Source organism: Oncorhynchus gorbuscha, linkage group LG13 (assembly GCF_021184085.1).
Source record: "Oncorhynchus gorbuscha isolate QuinsamMale2020 ecotype Even-year linkage group LG13, OgorEven_v1.0, whole genome shotgun sequence".
Taxonomy (NCBI): domain Eukaryota; kingdom Metazoa; phylum Chordata; class Actinopteri; order Salmoniformes; family Salmonidae; genus Oncorhynchus; species Oncorhynchus gorbuscha.
The window spans coordinates 53,103,347-53,127,237 of NC_060185.1; the positions used below are offsets into that span (position 1 = coordinate 53,103,347).

A 23,891-nucleotide genomic window follows, 5' to 3' on the forward strand; every position below is an offset into this window, starting at 1 on the left:
TGATGGTTTCTCTTTGCTTATTTGAGCTGTTCTTGCCATAATATGGACTTGGTCTTTTACCAAATAGGGCTATCTTCTGTATACCACCCCTACCATGTACAGAACACAACTGATTGGCTCAAAACAGATTAAGGAAATAAACTCCACTTCTTTAACAAGGCACACCTGTTAATTGAAATGCATTCCAGGTGACAACCTCATGAAGCTGGTTGAGAAAAAGCCAAGAGTGTACAAAGCTGTCATCAAGGCAAAGGGTGGCTACTTTGAATAATCTAAAATATTATTTAGATTTGTTTAACACTTGTTTGGTTACTACATGATTTCATAGTTTTGATGTCTTCACTATTATTCTACAATGTAAAAAATAGCAAAAATACAGAAAAACTCTTGAATGAGTAGGTGTGTTCAAACTTTCAAATGGTACTGTACATTTATTTATTTATTATGTCTCCCCCACGTCTGAAACCAAAGTTGCACCTCTGGTGACAGGTGTATAAAATTGAGGACACGGCCATCACATCTCCATAGATGAATATTGGCAGCAGAGTGGCCATACTGAAGAGCTAAGTGACTTCAACGTGGCACCGTCATAGGATGCCACCTTGGTCCTTCTGTAGCTCAGTTGGTAGAGCATGGCGCTTGTAACGCCAGGGTAGTGGGTTCGATCCCCGGGACCACCCATACGTAGAATGTATGCACACATGACTGTAAGTCGCTTTGGATAAAAGCGTCTGCTAAATGGCATATATTATTATTATTATTATTTCCAACAAGTAAGTTCGAGCTGCCCCGGTCAACTGTAAATGCTGTTATTGTGAAGTGGAAACGTCTAGTAGCAAGAACGGCTCAGCCTTGAAGTGGTAGGCCACACAAGCTTACAGAACAGGATCGCCGAGTGAATAAAAATTGTCTGTCCTCAGTTGCAACACTCACTACCGAGTTCCAAAGTTGCCTCTGGAAGCAACGTCAACACAACAACTGTTCGACGGGAGCTTCATGAAATGGGTTTCCATGACAGGGCAACCGCACACAAGCCTAAGATCACCATGTACAATGCCAAGCGTTGGCTGGAGTGGGTAAAGCTCGCTGCCAATAGACTCTGGAAACGCATTCGGGAGTGATAAATCATGCTTCAAAATCTGACAGTCCAACAGACGAATCTGTGTTTGGCGGATGAACGATACCTGCCCGAATGCATAGTGCCAACTGTAAAGTTTGGTGCAGGAGAAATAATGTTTTTATGGTTCTGGCTAAGCCCCTTACTTCCGGTGAAGGGAAATCTTAACACTACAGCATACAATGACATTCTAGAAGATTATTTCCTTCCAACTTTGTGGCAATAGTTTGGGGAAGTCCCTTACCTGTTTCAGCATGACAATGCCCCTGTGCACAAAGCGAGGTCTATACAGAAATGGTCTGTCGAGATTGGTGTAGAAGAACTTGACTGGCCTACAAAGAGCCCTGACCTCAACTCCATTGAACACCTTTGGGGTGAATTGGAACGCCGAATACGAACCAGGCACTAATCGTGTATAGTGTATGTAGAATATTGGCTGTTGGAAACTACAACTCCCTACTACTTTACTGACTTTATTGTCCCTATGGGGAAATTTTGTTGCAGTGTCATGTACATATTTAAAGTGGCGTTTAAATACAAAACAAAATTGACAATACAACTTTCATAACAGTTACATACCAAAATGTTTTAAAAAATAATAATAATTATAATGAAGAAATATAACTTTTAAAGGGACTAGCCTCCTGGTCTTACGGAGTTGATAGGCACATTAGCCCAAGCTATTTATGAGGGATATCACACCCGGCACCAATGGTTGTCTAGTTCTGTTTTTCCTGCTGAGGTGTGCCCTATACCTGTGCCCAGAGGGGAGTAGTTTAAAGTCCAGCTACAGGGGGTGGCTTGGGTCTAAAATTATTTTATGAGCCTTACGGAAGGTACCTTAAAGATCTCATCAAGGCCTGTCCGTTTGACTCAAAGTACTTTGCTTGTTGTGGTAATAATCCTTCATATTTCTCTGACTGACAGTGGCATTGCCAAACCAGCAAACAATACAAAAAGTGAAAATACTCTCAATGAAAGATTTGTAAAACAGAGCCAGTATAGTACAGTCTACATTAAAAGATCCCAGCTTTTTGAGTCCAACAGCCACAAAACCAGCCCTCCATCTAAGGAGAAGTCCCGAATGAGTCTCTGTGCCAGAATGTAAGGCTGGATTGTGTTGAAGGCAGAAGAAAAGTCAACAAACAGAACCCAGACCTGGGATTTGGCTCTAGATGTCTATAGACCATGTTAAGGAGTGTAAGAATGGCATCATCAACTCCTCTGCTAGGCTGATAGGCAAACTGAAATGGGTCGAGAAGCTTCTGGGTGATGTGAGAATATGACTTTTCATAAGTTTCTCAAGGCATTTCATTACTAAGGATGTCAAGGCGACAAGGCGGTAGTCATTCAGCAGAGGGATTAGGTGCTTTAGGAATGGGTATAATTGAGTTTTTCAACAATACTGGCACGTGTTGCTGGTCAAGTGAGGATTGGAAAATGTCTGTAAAAACACCAGCCAATTTTTCAGCACGTTGCTTTAACACATGTCCACTTATTTTATCTGGGCCTGGGCTTTTGTATGTGTTACATCCCCTGAACAACTTTATTAAAACATCATCAGACTGTTAAACAACAACTCTCTCAAACATTTGTAATGATGCTTCCATTTGTTTTTATCTCCGACACAAAGTTGTCTGATTCAAATCGTGAGAAGAAAACATTCAGGTGATTAGCCATGTTCTGGCCCTCATATCCCCCAAGGTCAGCACTGGGTTTTCCCCTGCCTATATGGGGGGCACTATAGCCATGGATTTAATCCCTTGCCAGGCCACCCTTGCGTTTCCTGAGGAGGGTTCTCTCCCCCCTTTGCTTGTATGCCTCCTTGTCCGCCACTATCTGTCTTTTGATCTCACGTTGTACATCTCTTAAAGCATGTCTATCACCCTCAGCATAAACTGCCTTCTTCCTATTAAGTAGTGATTTTAGATGTTTTGATACCCAAGGCTTATTGTTAAGGAAGATTTTACAGGTTTTAGGAGGCACAACTGACTCAACACAGAAGTTCACATTGTCTGAAACAACATCTGTAAGTTCATTAAGATCAGAGCTGCTGTCCTCAAATACCTCTCAAATAGTACAGTCCAAACACCCCTGGAGACCAAATACCTCCCACATAGTACAGTCTAAACACCCCTGGAGACCAAATACCTCCCACATAGTACAGTCAAATCACCCCTGGAGACCAAATACCTCCCACATAGTACAGTCAAAACACCCTGGAGACCAACTACCTCCCACAAAGTACAGTCAAAACACCCTAGAGACCAAATACCTCCTATATAGTACAGTCAAAACACCCCTGGAGACAAGTGATACTGTTGTCATTCCAGATCTGGACAGTTTTAACTGTGGGTTTCTCCCTCTCCAGGAGCCGACAGTAGGTTGGCCTGAGGTAGACCACATTGTGGTCTGATGTCTCCAGGGGAGGTCTGGTGGTGGCAGAGAACGCATTTGGTATTGTCCCATAGCACAAATCAAGAGTTATATTTTTCCCAGTGTGACATTTCATATACTGGTGGTATGTGCGCAGGACTTTGTGCAAGGTACAGTTGTTAAAATCCCCTAAAATAAATGTGGGTGCGTCGGGGAGATGGATTCCAGTTTCTGTGACAGATTATAAATAATCTCTGATGCCTTTGTTATATTAGCTTTAGATTGAATGTACACAACTGTAACAAACAATTGGGGGAACTCACGGGGGCAGAGGGTAAGGTCGCAGTGACACAGACAGCAGTTCAATGACGGGGGTACAGAGTGTCTCTCTTACCAGGATCCATTTACACCACTGGTCCCTGACAAGCAGGCAGAGGCCGCCGTCGTGAAGTTTCCCTGTGACTGTCAGATCACGGTCCGCTCTGACCAGAGTGAACTCCTCTTCTCTGTACGGGACTCTGTCATCCAGCCAAGTCTCAGTAAACGCCAGCAAACAGGCCTCCCGATATTCGTGTTGGAAGTGCAAATTCGCTGACAGCTCATCCGCTTTCCCCCTCGGTGACTGGGCATTAATCAGCAAGGTGGTGGGTAAGGGAAGTTTGTTCTTCAATTTTTTAAAGTCTTTGTCTGATTCCCCCGCGTTTTCCACATTTGCATTTGGGTTTGTAAATCCATTCGCAGACAATCAGGGATTAGATGGGCCATTGGGATATCCATAGCGTTTGTGTTTGAGTTGCATTGTGGTAAGAACCCCCTGCTGTATTGTATTCCGCTGCCAGCAGCATCGCTCAGTTTGGAATTTGTTCAGATTTCTCTCTACAGAAACTGCACATTGAGCTCACAGGAAAAAACAGAATGAAATAGAATTCAAATGATTGAACCGGCGTCGGTCAATTTGTAAAAATCGGAATAGGGTGCCATTTGGGGCGTGCCCCCTCCGCCTGGTTCAGTCACCACTCACGTGTTTGTGCAGGAAGCCGCGGATGCGGGGCAGGTCCGGGTAGAAACTGTTCCGCACCACGATCTGCAGCCAGCGGATCCGCACCTCAGCGTTCATCTCATCCAGCTGGGCCGAGTAGCAGCGTGACAACTGACCCATAACCTCTGACACACACAAACAAGCATCCCATCACTCTCTAGGGGAAGCTTGATTTACGCAATATTTCACTTGGTACAACGGAACCAATGGAATAGTCCCAAAAGATGCAGAAATACACAGTGCTCATGTGTTTGAAGCCAGGGCCCGTATAAATAAAGCGTCTCAGAGTAGGAGCGCTGATCTAGGATCAGGTCCCCCCGTCCATGTCTTACTTATTATTATCTGAAAGGAAAAGCATATCCTAAATCACTCCTATAGCAACACGATGGTCTGGTTCCTACCGTGTGAGAGGGGCGAGCGGTCCTACAGTAACACGATGGTCTGGTACCTACCGTGTGAGAGGGGCGAGCGGTCCTACAGTAACACGATGGTCTGGTACCTACCGTGTGAGAGGGGCGAGCGGTCCTACAGTAACACGATGGTCTGGTACCTACCGTGTGAGAGGGGCGAGCGGTCCTACAGTAACACGATGGTCTGGTACCTACCGTGTGAGAGGGGCGAGCGGTCTTACAGTAACACGATGGTCTGGTACCTACCGTGTGAGAGGGGCGAGCGGTCCTACAGTAACACGATGGTCTGGTACCTACCGTGTGAGAGGGGCGAGCGGTCCAACAGTCTGTCCAGGAAGAGAACGGTCTGGAAGGTGCTCCAAGAGGAGAGGTTAAAGTTTGCAATTGCCTCAGGGTCCGGGGGTTCGCTGGCCCACAGGTCACACAGACTCTGGACGGGACCGGTCAGAACCACCCCGGCCGAGAGGTCCGGTTCGCACAGAGGGGGGCCACAAGCGTTCAGCCACCGCTCAAACTCCAACCCTGAGAGGGAGAAGAGAGAGGAACAAGTATATACATTTTCAGTTCTGTGGGTTCACACAAAAACAGAGAATAATTTGACAATGCTATCCAGCACTTGAACAAGTTTGGTGGAAGAAAATGTCCTTTTCCCATGAACTGGTAATGTGAGTGACAGACTCACCCTCTCTCTGTGCCACACAGCTCTCCTTCAGCTCCGGGAAGAAGCACAAGAAGAAATCGAGCAGGTCCTGGGCCACAACACTGCTGAACTTAAACTGCTCTATGTAGGCCTGAGAGAACATGACACACTTTCAAGTGATGTGGTGTGTGTGTGTGTGTGTGTGTGTGTGTGTGTGTGTGTGTGTGTGTGTGTGTGTGTGTGTGTGTGTGTGTGTGTGTGTGTGTGTGTGTGTGTGTGTGTGTCTGTGTCTGTGTCTGTGTCTGTGTCTGTGTGTGTGTGTGTGTGTGTGTGTGTGTGTATCTGTGTGTTCATGCGCTTACCCTCAGGAAGCTGTCGAAGCGCTTGACATTGCCGCAGAGTTGAGAGAGGTACGAGACGAAGCAAAAGCCTTTCTCATAAGTGAACAAGTTCATCAGACTACTGGGATTAATACCTAAGGGAAGACAAGAAACAGTTGAGGGAGAGAAAATGAAAGACAAGGAAACAGAGTTGTCCTCATTTAAAAACTAACATTTCATTTGTGAAGCACAATTACACAGACTATTTGTGTGTGTGCGTGCGTTTATCCACCAACAGTGGGGAGAACAAGTATTTGATAACCTGCAAAATCGGCAGTGTTTCCTACTTACAAAGCATGTAGAGGTCTGTAATTTTTATCATAGGTACACTTCAACTGTGAGAGACAGAATCTAAAACAAAAATCCAGAAAATAACATTGTACGATTTTTAAGTAATTAATTTGCATTTTATTGCATGACATAAGTATTTGATACATCAGAAAAGGAGAACTTAATATTTGGTACAGAAACCTTTGCAATTACAGAGATCATACGTTTCCTGTAGTTCTTGACCAGGTTTGCACACACTGCAGCAGGGATTTTGGCCCACTCCTCCATACGGACCTTCTCCAGATCCTTCAGGTTTCGGGGCTTACGCTGGGCAATATGGACTTTCAGCTCCCTCCAAAGATTTTCTATTGGGTCCAGGTCTGGATGGTGTTCTTGGGGTTGTACTCATCCTTCTTCTTCCTCCAAACACAGTGAGTAGAGTTTAGACCAAAAAGCTCTATTTTTGTCCCATCAGACCACATGACCTTTTCCCATTCCTCCTCTGGATCATCCAGATGGTCATTGGCAAACTTCAGACGGGCCTGGACATGCACTGGCTTGAGGAGGGGGACCTTGCGTGGGCTGCAGGATTTTAATCCATGACGGCGTAGTGTGTTACTAATGGTTTTCTTTGAGACTGTGGTCCCAGCTCTCTTCAGGTCATTGACCAGGTCCTGCTGTGTAGTTCTGGGTGGATCCCTCACCTTTCTCATGATCATTGATGCCACACGAGGTGAGATCCTGCATTGACCGTCATCTTGAACTTCTTCCATTTTCTAATAATTGCGCCAACAGTTGCTGCCTTCTCACCAAGCTGCTTACCTATTGTCCTGTAGCCCATCCCAGCCTTGTGCAGGTCTACAATCTTATCCCTGATGTCCTTACACAGCTCTCTGGTCTTGGCCATTGTGGAGAGGTTGGAGTCTGTTTGATTGAGTGTGTGGACAGGTGTCTTTTATACAGGTAACGAGTTCAAACAGGTGCAGTTAATACAGATAATGAGTGGAGAACAGGAGGGCTTCTTAAAGAAAAACTAACAGGTCTTTGAGAGCCGGAATTCTTACTGGTTGGTAGGTGATCAAATATTTATGACATGCAATAAAATGCTAATTAATTACTTAAAAATCATACAATGTGTTTTTCTGGATTTGTGTTTTAGATTCCGTCTCTCACAGTTGTAGTGTACCTATGATAAAAAATTACAGACCTCTACATGCTTTGTAAGTAGGAAAACCTGCAAAATCGGTAGTGTATCAAATACTTGTTCTCCCCACTGTATCACCCCTACCTGGCTCAAATTTGACCTGCAGCTTGCTGACAGGGTTGTTGTATCCTAGGAGACGCATCTGTCTATGCAGGGCGTCTAGACGGAACACCGTTTCCAGACAGGTGAAGGCCTCACCTTGGGAAACACAGGGATGAGGGATTAGCTGTTGGCATGTTTGTTTGTGTGTGTGTCTGTCTGTAGTGATACACCTCTGTACTTAGGTGTGTATGCTGTATATACACACCATATGCACCATGTGGGGCGGCAGGTAGCCTAGTGGTTAGAACATTGGGCCAGTAACTGAAAGGTTGCTGGATCGAATCCCGAGATGACAAGGGAAACATCTGTCGTTCTGCGCCTGAACAAGGCAGTTAACCCACTGTTCCCCGGTAGGCCATCATTTTAAATAAGAATTTGTTCTTAACTTAAATAAAAAGGTAACATTTTTTTAAATGTATATATGCCTTTGTGCCTAGGTGTGTGTGCGTATGTATACACACCGTAGGCCTCGGTAGTGATGCGTCTCTGTGCGTAGGTGGCCAGTCCCTCGCTCAGCCACATCTCTTCCCAGGTGGCGTTGGTGACCGCGTTGCCGAACCAGCCATGGGCAATCTCGTGGATGACGTCGATCAGCAGGAACTCCCGGCTCTCCAGGATGGAGGAGATGATGAAGGTGAGGCAGGGGTTCTCCATGGCCACGATGGGGAACGACGGAGGCAGGAACACTATGTCGTACCTGTGTGTGACCAGGGTGGCGGAATGATACGAGGGTTGTCGTGTGGTTAATTCAGGACTGCTTCCAATATTACACACTATTCCTTATATAGTGCAATACTATTGATGTCAAACGAAGTGCACTATATAAGGAATAGGGTGAAAGTAGTGCACCAGATAGGGACACAGGCCGATAAGTGCATTGAAATTCAATTAATGAATTATACAACTCTCATTAGGACATAACATAACTTTTTCAATGTATGAGTAGACAGGAAGTGTACCTCCTCAATTGACTGAGTGGGAAAGTTTTCTGGTTTGTTCTCTTTTATAGCATGTTTTGTTCTCTTTTATAGCATGTTTTGTTCTCTTTTATAGCATGTTTTGTATGGTTTCAGCTCCATCTTTCATCTCCCTAGCATGACTTAAAAGCCCTGTAAAGTTAACAATTCATGTAAAATTGTAGATATGGAGAATTTGTATCTGTAACTGCGAACACTGTACAATTTATATCTGAAGACTGTCTAGCCATGTGAATTTGGCACTTACTCCAAGTGTATTTTGGGGATTGTGTGTGTTCTGTCTGTACTCTATATTATTAATTGGTATGGCTAGCTAAACCAAATCGACCAAAATACTACAGAGGCCATGGACAAACCTAGACACTCCAACTTACCCAGACCTAAGGGATAGAGTAGCTGAAGTGTGTGTTATGCATAAGTATGTCACAACAAACTTGACCTGTACCCTTCATGCATGGTTCAATATTTGATGTTGAGATTATTTGTGCGAGGCAAAAATAAATGTATTGCTCTAACCTTCCCCACACATAGGGTCCGAAGAGGTCCTCGGCCACATTCAGCCAACGCTCCACGCTACCCCCTAGCTTGCTCACAGCACAGGTCAGTACACACGGCTCTGCCCACACCCGGCTCCTGCCAGAGGAAGATGGCAGGGATGTATTCATTAGTGCAAACCATAGCAAAAACATTTACAACAAAAATGTTTCTTATAAGTAGGTCCCTCCCAGTTTTGAGTCATTTGCTTCCATTTGGTTCCTAGTGAGGTGAAACATTTCCCCTATAGGTAAGATAATAAACATGCTATGTGGGTGATTCCACACCAGCCCACTATGTCTAAAAATGAACAAGATCAAGACGGGTAATTGAGATATTCCTTTTTTTTTTTTTAAGTTGAATACATTTGTGACATTTCAGGATCTAGACGTTCTCCATATTTTACAGCATAATGACTCCAAGATGTTGTCTGTATCATGTACAGTTCACACATCATAGGGTCTTACAGTATAATGTTGAGATGTTGTCTGTATCAAGTACGGTTCACACATCATAGGGTCTTACAGTATAATGACTACAAGATGTTGTCTGTATCATGTAAGGTTCACACATCATAGGGTCTTACAGTATAATGACTCCAAGATGGTCTGTATCATGTACGGTCCACACATCATAGGGTCTTACAGTATAATGACTCCAAGATGTCTGTATCATGTACGTTTCACAGATCATAGGGTCTACAGTATAATGACTCCAAGATGTCTGTATCATGTACGTTTCACAGATCATAGGGTCTACAGTATAATGACTCCAAGATGTCTGTATCATGTACGTTTCACAGATCATAGGGTCTACAGTATAATGACTCCAAGATGTCTGTATCATGTACGTTTCACAGATCATAGGGTCTTACAGTATAATGACTACAGGATGGTGTCTGTATCATGTACGGTTCACACATCATAGGGTCTTACAGTATAATGACTCCAAGATGTTGTCTGTAATCATGTAAGGTTCACACATCATAGGGTCTTACAGTATAGTGACTACAGGATGGTGTCTGTATCATGTACGGTTCACACATCATAGGGTCTAATAGTATAATGACTAGATGGTGTCTGTATCATGTACGGTTCACACATCATAGGGTCTTACAGTATAATGACTCCAAGATGTTGTCTGTAATCATGTACGTTTCACAGATCATAGGGTCTTACAGTATAATGACTCCAAGATGTTGTCTGTAATCATGTAAGGTTCACACATCATAGGGTCTTACAGTATAGTGACTACAGGATGGTGTCTGTATCATGTACGGTTCACACATCATAGGGTCTAATAGTATAATGACTAGACGGTGTCTGTATCATGTACGGTTCACACGTCATAGAGTCTTACAGTATAATGACTAGATGGTGTCTGTATCATGTACGGTTCACACGTCATAGAGTCTTACAGTATAATGACTAGATGGTGTCTGTATCATGTACGGTTCACACGTCATAGAGTCTTACAGTATAATGACTAGATGGTGTCTGTATCATGTACGGTTCACACGTTATAGAGTCTTACAGTATAATGACTAGATGGTGTCTGTATCATGTACGGTTCACACGTTATAGGGTCTTACAGTATAATGACTCAAAGATGTTGTCTGTATCATGTAAAGTTCACACATCATAGGGTCTTATAGTATAATGACACCAAGATGTAAGTCGCTCTGGATAAGAGCGTCTGCTAAATGACTTAAATGTAAATGTAAATGTAAATGTTGTCTGTATCATGTATGGTTCACACATCATAGGGTCTTACAGTATAATGACTCCAATATGGTGTAAGTATTATGTACGGTTCACACATCATAGGGTCTTACAGTATAATGACTACAAGATGGTGTCTGTATCATGTACGGTTCACACATCATAGGGTCTTATAGTATAATGACTGCAAGATGGTGTAAGTATCATGTACGGTTCACACATCATAGGGTCTTACAGTATAATGACTACAAGATGTCTGTATCATGTACGGTTCACACGTCATAGGGTCTTACAGTATATTGACTCCAAGATGTCTGTATCATGTACGGTTCACACATCATAGGGTCTTACAGTATAATGACTCTAAGATGTTGTCTGTATCATGTACGGTTCACAGATCATAGGGTCTACAGTATAATGACTCCAAGATGTTGTCTGTAATCATGTAAGGTTCGCACATCATAGGGTCTTACAGTATAATGACTACAGGATGGTGTCTGTATCATGTACGGTTCACAGATCATAGAGTCTTACAGTATAATGACACCAAGATGTTGTCTGTATCATGTATGGTTCACAGATCATAGAGTCTTACAGTATAATGACTAGATGGTGTCTGTATCATGTACGGTTCACACGTCATAGGGTCTTACAGTATAATGACACCAAGATGTTGTCTGTATCATGTATGGTTCACAGATCATAGAGTCTTACAGTATAATGACTAGATGGTGTCTGTATCATGTACGGTTCACACGTCATAGGGTCTTACAGTATAATGACTAGATGGTGTCTGTATCATGTACGGTTCACACATCATAGGGTCTTACAGTATAATGACTAGATGGTGTCTTTATCATGTACGGTTCACAGATCATAGAGTCTTACAGTATAATGACTAGATGGTGTCTGTATCATGTAAAGTTCACACATCATAGGGTCTTATATTATAATGACACCAAGATGGTGTCTGTATCATGTACGGATCACACATCATAGGGTCTTACAGTATAATGACTCCAAGATGTTGTCTGTATCATGTAAAGTTCACACATCATAGTGTCTTACAGTATAATGACTACAAAATGTTGTCTGTATCATGTACGATTCACACATCATAGGGTCTTACAGTATAATGACTAGATGTTGTCTGTACGGTTCACACATCATAGGGTCTTACAGTATAATGACTCCAAGATGATGTAAGTATCATGTACGGTTCACACATCATAGGGTCTTACAGTATAATGACTACAAGATGTTGTCTGTATCATGTAAAGTTCACACATCATAGTGTCTTACAGTATAATGACTACAAAATGTTGTCTGTATTCATGTACGATTCACACATCATAGGGTCTTACAGTATAATGACTAGATGTTGTCTGTACGGTTCACACATCATAGGGTCTTACAGTATAATGACTACAAGATGTTGTCTGTATCATGTACGGTTCACACATCATAGGGTCTTACAGTATAATGACTCCAAGATGTCTGTATCATGTACGGTTCACACATCATAGGGTCTTACAGTATAATGACTCCAAGATGTTGTCTGTATCATGTAAAGTTCACACATCATAGTGTCTTACAGTATAATGACTACAAAATGTTGTCTGTATCATGTACGATTCACACATCATAGGGTCTTACAGTATAATGACTAGATGTTGTCTGTACGGTTCACACATCATAGGGTCTTACAGTATAATGACTCCAAGATGATGTAAGTATCATGTACGGTTCACACATCATAGGGTCTAATAGTATAATGACTAGACGGTGTCTGTATCATGTACGGTTCACACGTCATAGAGTCTTATAGTATAATGACACCAAGATGTTGTCTGTATCATGTATGGTTCACAGATCAGAGTCTTACAGTAGAATGACTAGATGTTGTCTGTATCATGTACGGATCACACATCATAGGGTCTTACAGTATAATGACTCCAAGATGTCTGTATCATGTACGGTTCACACATCATAGGGTCTTACAGTATAATGACTCCAAGATGTTGTCTGTATCATGTAAAGTTCACACATCATAGTGTCTTACAGTATAATGACTACAAAATGTTGTCTGTATCATGTACGGTTCACACATCATAGGGTCTTACAGTATAATGACTCCAAGATGTTGTCTGTATCATGTAAAGTTCACACATCATAGTGTCTTACAGTATAATGACTACAAAATGTTGTCTGTATCATGTACGATTCACACATCATAGGGTCTTACAGTATAATGACTAGATGTTGTCTGTACGGTTAACACATCATAGGGTCTTACAGTATAATGACTCCAAGATGTCTGTATCATGTACGGTTCACACATCATAGGGTCTTACAGTATAATGACACCAAGATGTTGTCTGTATCATGTATGGTTCACAGATCAGAGTCTGACAGTATAATGACTAGATGTCTGTATCATGTACGGTTCACACATCATAGGGTCTTACAGGAGGGCATGTATAGGTCTAAAATGCCACTTACATCATGATTTTTGAAAAATAGTTTGTGATACAGATGTAAAAAGCACATTGAACATCCTTCCTCCCAATTAAGTTTTTGTGTGAGAATTGCCAGAACAATCCCCTTGCATGTGAAAATATCATGTGATGCTGCTGATTTGGTCACTATTGCAAATATGTGAAGGTCTGGACATTGACACATGATAATATGCAGAAGCATAGCACCAGTATAGGGGCATCAAACTCAAGTCCTAGAGTGCCACAGTGTCAGCTGGATGTTGTTCTTTCCTTCATATTGGTGTCCGATTTACACCTAGGAAACAATGGTGTGTGGACTTCCTTGCTAATCAATTACTTCATTTATCAATTAAAAGGTAAGGGAGGAATGACAACCAACAGTAACTGCAGGCCTCAAGGTCTGGAGTTTGACACATTCATGACAAAAGGTTACATCACAATAATATCTCTAATACAGTATCTTTCTCCTGAAGTCGACACTCCTCATTCACTACTTCTCACAAATCTTAAAGCATTGGATTGGTGGAGGCATTGGCTAGTTGGAGTGTCCACGATATATGCCAGTAATTTCCTTTCAAATCAGTGAAGGGATGGGAAATACTGCTTAATATTCATGTACTGGACCTCGGTCAGGTCACTCCCACTGACCTGGGGCCAGGTCACTCCCACTGACCTGGGGCCAATGTCGACGTGCTGAAGGTCTCCTGCCACCAGTGCCACCAGGTAGGCTGGGACGGGGTACTCCATGGAGAACTGGAACACCCTGTCCTGCTTGGAGTAGGCACTACGGGAGGCACTCATCAACACCGTCACACCTTCCGGCACCTGCACACACACACAAACAGGCTCACAGACATGTACGTACACACACAGACATGAACGTACACACGCTCGCACAGAAACATATTATGAAACTCATTTTGACAAAGGGAGATTATGTTAAGCAGGAGTTTCAGGAAAATGGGTGCTACCGAGACAACAGAAGGGAAAGTGAGATGTCGATTGTGGAAAGCAGGGTGAGATGAAAGAAACAGTGGTGAAATTCTATAAAAGCCATTTTATTTAGACAAAACAGATTAAAATGGAGAGAAACCAAGACAGAGGGTGGGAGCAAATAAACCAGATGAAGATTACAACAAAGTGAGATTAACGGGGTGAAAGGGAGATTATAACAAGATATTAGCATTGGGAATTATATTAAAATGCCAAGTGAGATTTACAGTATGATTTTTTTCTTTATTTAACTTTTACTTATTTCGGGAAACCCATTGAGACCAGTGTCTCAATTCTCATGAGGACAACAATACAACAAATACAAAATTATCAGCAAAAATGTCATAAACTACAAATTACAGAATTAACGCTACAGTTTGAAACACCACAAATACAATGATTTACATTTAATCAAAAACAGTGGGGTGAATGAGAATGAAAAACGTAGAGAAAGACAGGTAGACAGAGACAGATCAACAGAGCAATGCAAAGCTGATATCATCGAGCCAGAAAAAAGGTGATTGACCACCCCAGTGGCCCACCAACAAATTCTTATATCTGATAGGTCATCTCTGAATATACAGTGAGGAAAAAAAGTATTTGATCCCCTGCTGATTTTGTACATTTGCCCACTGACAAAGAAATTATCAGTCTATCATTTTAATGGTAGGTTCATTTGAACAGTGAGAGACAGAATAACAACAAACAAATCCAGAAAAACGCATGTCAAAAATGTTATAAATTGATTTACATTTTAATGAGGGAAATAAGTATTTGACCCCTACTGCAAAACATGACTTAGTACTTGGTGGCAAAACCCTTGTTGGCAATCACAATCAATATTTATGTAACCCCCATAAATATTTGTCTGGTGGAGTATTTTCATATAATCTCAATGATCATTGTCCCATAGTATGGTATTAGATACGAAACAGCAACATACCAATCCTCATTTAATTAAGAAGAGACATTTTTAAAAGATTTTACATGTTCTACTCTGATTTAGTCACGGTCTCCTGTATTCCTGACAGTGAGTTGGTTCTAGAAAATATATCCTCCATATTTATTACTCTGGAAGATAAACATGCCCCTTTTAAACAATTCAGAGTCAAAGATAGATTGAACCTTTGGTTTTCTTTGGAATTACCTGTGCTCATTCAGAGGGGAAATCAGGCCTGGGCCAAAGCAAAGTTAACTGACTATAATCTTTCAGACAATGTACTCCCCCTTCACAAAAGGTGCTGACCCCTGTGACCTAATAATTATCGACCTAATTCCAAACTTTCTTGCCCCACTAAAATATTAGAATCTTTGATTAATTCTCAGCTAAGATCTTTCTTATCTTTGAAATGTATTCTAAATGTACATCAGTTGAGTTTTAGACCAAATTGTAGCACTATCTCTGTTGCATCCCTAGTTTTAAATGTGGTTTTAGTTTTAACTGTATGGATAAAATAAACATTGTGCTGCCCTCTATACGGCTGATCCCTCACCGCTAATTGAGGCTTTCCTTAAATGGCCTAGAACAGACTGCATGTAACTGGTTTAAAAATTACTTGACAGATAGAACTCAATGTATATCTACTTACGGCATTAAATCATGTTTCCTGGATATCACAAAAGGTGTCCCGCAGGGGTCAATTCTGGGTCCTGTACTTTTTACATGAACAATATCAACCTGTCTGTAAAAAACAATGTACCTGCACTTGTATGCCGATTCCATTCCTTTAGCTTTGTGTGTATTGTTGTGGAAAATTTAGATATTACTTGTTAGATATTACTGCACTTTTGGAGCTAGAAACACAAGTACTTTGCTTCACCCGCAATAACATCTGCTAAACACGTGTATGTGACCAACACAATTTGATGCCGATGATACTGTTGTGTATGCTATTGCCCCCACGGTTTACCAGGCTCTATCAGAACTATAGTCTGCCTTCATTGTATTATAGAAATGACCGTAAATTAGTACTGAATACAGGTCAAACTAAGTACATGTTGTTCTCTATGATCCAATGTTGACCTAAATGACTAATGATGATATACAATCCACCTGTGTGTAATCAAGTCTCCGTATAAATGCACCTGCACTGTGTCCAGACCTGAATCCAATCGAGAATCTGTGGAAAGAACTGAAAACTGCTGTTCACAAATGCTCTCCATCCAACCTCACTGAGCTCGAGCTGTTTTGCAAGGAGGAATGGGAAAAAATTTCAGTCTCTCGATGTGCAAAACTGATAGAGACATACCCCAAGTGACTTACAGCTGTAATCGCAGCAAAAGGTGGCGCTACAAAGTATTAATTTAAGGGGGCTGAATAATTTTGCACGCCCAATTGTTCAAGGGGGCCGAATACTTTCGCACGGCACTGTATGTACTTTGGATGGTGTCCATATTGACCATCTCCCTGCTTACAAATATCTGGGCCTCTGGATAGATTAAAAGCTGTCTTTTAAGAAGCTGAGAATAAAAATGTGCTTCTTCTATAGAAACAGGCCCTGCCTCTCGCTAAATAATAGAAAGCAGATTATTCAGTCGACGTTCCCATCGGTCCTAGAGTATTGCGACGTCATCTATATGAACTCAACTGCCACTTCATTAAAGCCGTTAGATGCAGTTTATCATAGAGCACTGTGATTTATTACAGGTGACAGTTTAAGTACTCATCACTGCATTCTCTACCAGAAAGTTGGTTGGCCCTCTTTGATGTCACGTAGATAAATACATTGCTATGTTTTCATGTATAAAGCCCTTTTACAAATAGTCCCACTGTTCCTAGCATCATTACTAGACTTTAGACATAAGGAGTTACCACACCTGGTCTCAGGGATGAAATCTTTTGGTCTCTACGGAGGTGGTAAATCAGCTTTTAGTTTTCGTGGACCTTACTTTTGGAACAATCCTCAAAATGTTTTTAAATGTGATATTCCGGTGCCTCTCGGGCAATTCAGAAACCTAATTTAGGACCTTATGATGAATGTGTTTTATGACTGTTGTTTTCTTTCTGCCTGCATTTTGTATTTATATTTTGATGTGTGTATTTTCAGTCATTTCTGTAATTCAGGGCTCATCTGTAAAAGAGACCTTGGTTCAGCTCCTGATAAAAATAAAGATTAAATAAACAATATCTACATCAACACAACCCAGGTTTGAGAGGTGACTTGCCCTGACAGTAGCGGTGTAGGTGCTCTTGACGGCCGAGGTGTATTACATTCACATTTTCAACACAAAGGCTTATGTTATGTCAATATCAAAACAATAGGGTCAGGTTTCTCTGGAAACCAGCACTAGAGGTGTGACAGTTGACACTCACCCTGACAGTAGCGGTGTAGGTGCTCTTGACGGCGGGTGTGTCGAAGCAGGGAAAGAAGGATCGGTTGCAGACAGAGTGGCCCTGAGTGAAGACTAGCGGGCGAGTCTGACCACACGTCAGCTCTGCGTCCAGCCACCAGATCTAGAGGGCCCAGGAACCAATCAGAAACATACATTTGTTCAACTTAAAGTGATATTGACTTCGAGAGTGTACTGTTTGGTCGAACGTTGAAATGTCCAAATTACAAGCTTTGTATCTTCTCCGAATTAAATCAGGAAATTAGACTACAAAGCCTATCTTTCCATTTCATTTGGCATATAGCTCAATGCAACAGATGCTATGCAACATTGACATGTATCAACATTAGATTATTCTGATTTTAGAGTGAACTGTCCCTTTAAAAAGAGGCATTGCACACGACATTAAGAAAATGGTAAATGATGGGTTCTAGGCTGACTACACTGCAGGAGCATGCAAGATCTCACAATCGTTGATAGGTGTTTAACATGATAGACATGGCGCACAACCATTCTGGCGGCAAAGGCAAGGGTGGCCAGTTTCCTCAAACTCATTCACAACAAACAAACCTCCTTGCACGTTGAGTTCAACAACTACAGACTGATGTATGGTGTGATGCTGGAGGAACCATTGAATATGAGTAGCCAACAGAGTAATATGAGAATGTGATTGCTGAATTTATGTAGTGATTTATGTAGTGAAACTAAGTGTTTTGATAACTTTCTAATGTCGTAACAGGTCCCTGTAGAATTAACAACCCTTTACATAATACCATTGAATCAGTGTTCTACTAATATAACAATGTGCACCTTTCATATTTCAATGTCATTCCCAGCGGATACAGATACTGTGTCTATCTGCATTTTGTCAGGTGGTAATGGGGCTACCTTGGCAAACATGTCAGAGTGGTCATACCTTTCCTGTATGGTGTCCCATATACAACCGGAGTTCCCTGATCCTAGTGCACAATACACAAGGTTTCTCCCTCCCCATATTGACTGATATCAACCAATTCAATAATAAAATAAAAAAGACAATACAAGTTAAAGTTGTGTCTCGTAAAATGTTTAAGCCGAGTGCCAGTTTTCTCTCCGTTCATACACGTCAGGATCAAGCCCGTCTGGACTTCATCGCATCATCTTGCAAGTCTCCATGTGCTGGCTCCATACATGTTTCTGTGAACACATACAGTGTTCTATTACCAATAGCAGTAAGGGATAGGTGATATCTGACACACAAACAGGTACTATGTTGGAGTTTGAACAGGTCAGACTAAACCTTCCTAATTCTGTTCTCCCCATTGAGGTGAGGTTGGAGGTGAGGTCTTTGACAGAGCCCTATTGATGGGCATAGCAGCAAAGATCAGCTCCTAGTCCCTCAAAGATACTGGTCGGTAACACACAAACACACACAGAGCACCGATTACATTATAAATGGTGGTTATGAGTAGCCTGGGAGAACCAACCTGATGGCTGCGTTCACCTTTCTATTTCACTTCAGATATAATAAAATGTGAAGTCTGATAGAATGGTGAACACAGCGATCAGGCTGGTTCCATCAGGCTAGGTTATACCCTGGACATTACATGGTGATCAGGCTGGTTCCATCAGGCTAGGTTATACCCTGGACATTATATGGTGATCAGGCTGGTTCCATCAGGCTAGGTTATACCCTGGACATTATATGGTGATCAGGCTGGTTCCATCAGGCTAGGTTATACCCTGGACATTATATGGTGATCAGGCTGGTTCCATCAGGCTAGGTTATACCCTGGACATTACATGGTGATCAGGCTGGTTCCATCAGGCTAGGTTATACCCTGGACATTATATGGTGATCAGGCTGGTTCCATCAGGCTATGTTATACCCTGGACATTATATGGTGAACACAGTGATCAGGGTGGTGCCAGGCTAGGTTATACCCTGGACATTATATGGTGAACACAGTGATCAGGCTGGTTCCACCAGGCTAGGTTATGCACTGGACATTATATGGTGATCAGGCTGGTTACACTAGGCTAGGTTATACCCTGGACATTATATGGTGAACACAGTGATCAGGCTGGTTATACCAGGCTAGGTTATAGCCTGGAGATTATATGGTGAACACAGTGATCAGGCTGGTTCCCAACAGGCTAGGTTATACCCTGGACATTATATGGTGATCTGGCTGGTTTCATCAGGCTAGGTTATACCCTGGACAATATATGGTGATCAGGCTGGTTCCATCATGCTAGGTTATACCTTGGACATTATATGGTGAACACGGTGATCAGGCTGGTTCCACCAGGCTAGGTTATACCCTGGACATTATATGGCGAACACAGCGATCAGGCTGGTTATACCAGGCTAGGTTATAGCCTGGAGATTATATGGTGAACACAGTGAATCAGGCTGGTTCCCAGCAGGCTAGGTTATACCCTGGACATTATATGGTGATCAGGCTGGTTCCACCAGGCTAGGTTATACCCTGGACATTACATGGTGATCAGGCTTGTTCCACAAGGCTAGGTTATACCCTGGACATTATATGGTGAACACAGTGATCAGGCTGGTTCCATCAGGCTAGGTTATACCCTGCACATTATATGGTGATCAGGCTGGTTCCACCAGGCTAGGTTATACCCTGGACATTATATGGTGAACACAGTGATCAGGCTGGTTCCATCAGGCTAGGTTATACCCTGGACATTATGTGGTGAACACAGTAATCAGGCTGGTTCCCAACAGGCTAGGTTATACCCTGGACATTATATGGTGATCAGGCTGGTTCCACCAGGCTAGGTTATACCCTGGACATTATATGGTGAACACAGTGATCAGGCTGGTTCCATCAGGCTAGGTTATACCCTGGACATTATGTGGTGAACACAGTAATCAGGCTGGTTCCCAACAGGCTTGGTTATACCCTGGACATTATATGGTGATCAGGCTGGTTCCACCAGGCTGTTATGCCCTGGACATTATATGCATCTAAGTCAGTTTACATAAATTACATTTCACAATTGCTTTATCAAATGTATCAAAGTAATTTAGTGGGTTACTTTGTGTATTTGTACAAATAGTAAGCCTATAAAAGCTGTTGCCGCTGAAAGGTGAAGGGTGCTGTTGCAAACATGTGGCAGACTGTTCCATTCATAAGAAAGCTCCCAGCGAGGGCATGGCAGCATGATGCTGATGAGGGCCCACTTGCTTGTCTTCAGCTGTAACTGGAAATCTCTCAAACCACTGCAGCAGGCAATCTCATGAGGTGGTGTTGACTGCAAGGGCCTGTAACGGGGTGATGTAATAGACAGCCAAGTATTTTGTTCTAAAGAAAGGATAGCACCTTTTGCTAATGCACCTCACTACCAAAATGACTCGACTGGTTGTTTATTCTTGGCTGGGGAACTAGCTTACTAGTTTATCAAGCTAGGAATGATCACATAACACACATTACCTGTTGTTGTTTATGAAGCCGCCTGTGACATCAGGGCAGTATCTCCTGTCACTTTTAGAGGCCTCATGATGGCATGTCCTTTTCATAAGAGTCAAGGGAGACTGGCAACAACAGAGGTGTCACAAGGGTACTTGTGTCACATGACACACTTTTATTCTGAGGTTTTGCCTGACAAGCTGTGAAAATAGCAAGTGAACAGTGGATGAAATCTTTTTTTTTTGGAGGTCCCTAAACAATTCCAATCACATTGCTGGACATGTTATGATACCCAACTTTGCTCCTTTTGGTAGGTCCCCGCATCCGTTCATGACCAGGGGATCAGTTTGGCACCCAACTGTGCACTTGGTCTAACAGAAAAACAGGGTCAACGACGGTTATCGTCCCTCAATTATAAACTTGATTACGTTATTTCTTGAGCTGCGTTTGGAAGCTAATTCTATGCTGCACAGATGGAGACAGACTGGCTCCAGATTGGATTAGATTGAGGCCGGTGACGGTGCTAGCGATGATAGTGGTAATGATTCTCAAAATATGCATAACCAGATACATAACCAGCTGTCTATGGTCTAGCTACCGGTATATTCACTTTTCAGTCTCAAACGACTGTGATCCTTTGATTTGAACGGTCTGGTGGCGATGAAATAACAGCGCCCCATCCGATGAGGAGATTCATTTATCTGGCCCAGGTTACCCCGGTGGGAGGAGTTTGACCCGGGTGAAAAGTGATTGCATTCATTTCAGAATCGGGCTGCCTCCCGGGCGCTAGAATAAATGTCTCACTCATATCGATGCCACATAGGCCATTTCAAAAGGGAAGGAGGGAGTCATGCACGAAAAAGGAGAGGGATGTGCGAGAAAAGATCGACATTTAGAACAAAAACTAACAAACAAGACAAAAGCAAATGGATTAGACTGCTAATTTTTTATGACAAGTATTTGGTGACCAATCACAAGTGGGGCACCGCCCCTAATGGGTGGCCCGCCGGTTGAGCATACACCCAAAACCTTTGCCTCCTGTTACATTGATTTCAATATGATATCCATGGAAGAGATTACCACTCATTAACACTCATTTTTACATCACTGGTTAGAATAGAATTTGTTGAACAGTCATCTAGATGGAGATTCTTAGAGGCTGCCGAAACGGGCCAGAAACAAGTCAGTTGCTTTGTTACTTAACTTCAACGAATTACGACCCGGCACAGGATATCAACACTGACTAGGGCTGGCTGTTATTCAGGTGATAGTTTGACCCTCAAATCGGTGTATTGGCGTGCGGCTATTGGCTTTTATACAGAGAGTGCCCCAAGTTCTGTGCCATTTCAAGCATTCAAATTATAACGGCGTTCATAGTCCTGCGACGGACAGATGCATACAAAATCAACAGTACCAAGCCAAATATACAGTTGAAGTGGGAAGTTTACATACACTTAGGTTGGAGTCATTAAAACTCATTTTTCAACCACTCCACCCATTTCTTGTTAACAAACAATAGTTTTCGCAAGTCGGTTAGGACATCTACTGCGTGCATGACAAGTCATTGTTTTCCCAACAATTGTTTACAGATATATTATTTAACTTATAATTCACTGTATCACAATTCCAGTGGGTCAGAAGTTTACATACACTAAGTTAACTGTGCTTTTCGACCTCCACAAGTCTGGTTCATCCTTGGCAGCAATTTCCAAATGCCTGAAGGTACCACGTTCATCTGTACAAACAATAGTACGCTAGTATAAACACCATGGGACTACGCATGGAGAAACATTCTGTCTCCTAGAGATGTATGTACTTTGGTGCAAAAAGTGCAAATCAATCCCAGAACAACAGCAAAGGACCTTGTGAAAATTCTGGATGAAACAGGTACAAAAGTATCTATATCCACAGTTAAACAAGTCCTATATCAACATAACCTGAAAGGTTGCTCAGCAAGGAAGAAGCCACTGCTCCAAAACCACCATACAAAAGCCAGACTACGGTTTACAACTGCACATGGGGACAAAGATCATACTTTTTGGAGAAATCTTGCAACCTTACAGTTAACTAGTCCAATGCAATAACGACCTGCCTCTCTCTCGTTGCACTCCACAAGGAGACTGCCTGTTATGCGAATGCAGTAAGCCAAGGTAAGTTGCTAGCTAGCATTAAACTTATCTTATAAAAAACAATCAATCATAATCACTAGTTAACTACACATGGTTGATGATATTACTAGATATTATCTAGCGTGTCCTGCATTGCATATAATCTGACTGAGCATAAGTGCATACAAGTATCTAAGTATCTGACTGAGCGGTGGTAGGCAGAAGCAGGCGTGTAAACATTCATTCAAACAGCACTTTCGTGCGTTTTGCCAGCAGCTCTTCGTTGTGCGTCAAGCATTGCACTGTTTATGACTTCAAGCCTATCAACTCCCGAGATGAGGCTGGTGTAACCGAAGTGAAATGGCTAGCTAGTTAGCGTGCGCTAATAGCGTTTCAAACATCGCTCGCTCTGAGCCTTCTAGTCGTTGTTCCCCTTGCTCTGCATGGGTAACGCTGCTTCGAGGGTGGCTGTTGTCGTTGTGTTGCTGGTTCGAGCCAGGAGAGGGACGGAAGCTATACTGTTACACTGGCAATACTAACGTGCCTATAAGAACATCAAATAGTCAAAGGTTAATGAAATACAAATGGTATAGAGGGAAATAGTCCTAGAATTCCAATAATAACTACAACCTAAAACTTCTTACCTGGGAATATTGAAGAATCATGTTAAAAGGAACCACCAGCTTTCATATGTTCTCATGTTCTGAGCAATGAACTGAAACGTTAGCTTTCTTACATAGCACATATTGCACTTTTACTTTCTTCTCCAACATTTT

At 42.3% G+C, this 23,891-nt stretch overlaps 1 protein-coding gene across 2 annotated transcripts in view; it reads right to left on the minus strand.

Moving 5' to 3' along the window:
* The window catches only part of rnpepl1 (arginyl aminopeptidase like 1), a 35,665-nt gene that overhangs the window by 7,282 nt on the left and 4,492 nt on the right, over positions 1-23,891 (minus strand). The window contains exons 2-10 of one of the 2 annotated variants that reach the window (XM_046294982.1): positions 17,575-17,715; positions 13,942-14,093; positions 9,032-9,148; positions 8,000-8,235; positions 7,521-7,634; positions 5,945-6,057; positions 5,625-5,733; positions 5,240-5,464; positions 4,515-4,657 (exon numbers count right to left, since the gene is read on the minus strand). In XM_046294982.1, the coding sequence (XP_046150938.1) occupies positions 4,515-4,657; positions 5,240-5,464; positions 5,625-5,733; positions 5,945-6,057; positions 7,521-7,634; positions 8,000-8,235; positions 9,032-9,148; positions 13,942-14,093; positions 17,575-17,715 (1,350 nt within the window). The remainder of the gene's footprint in view (positions 1-4,514; positions 4,658-5,239; positions 5,465-5,624; positions 5,734-5,944; positions 6,058-7,520; positions 7,635-7,999; positions 8,236-9,031; positions 9,149-13,941; positions 14,094-17,574; positions 17,716-23,891) is intronic. The other variant, XM_046294983.1, reaches the window with a different exon arrangement.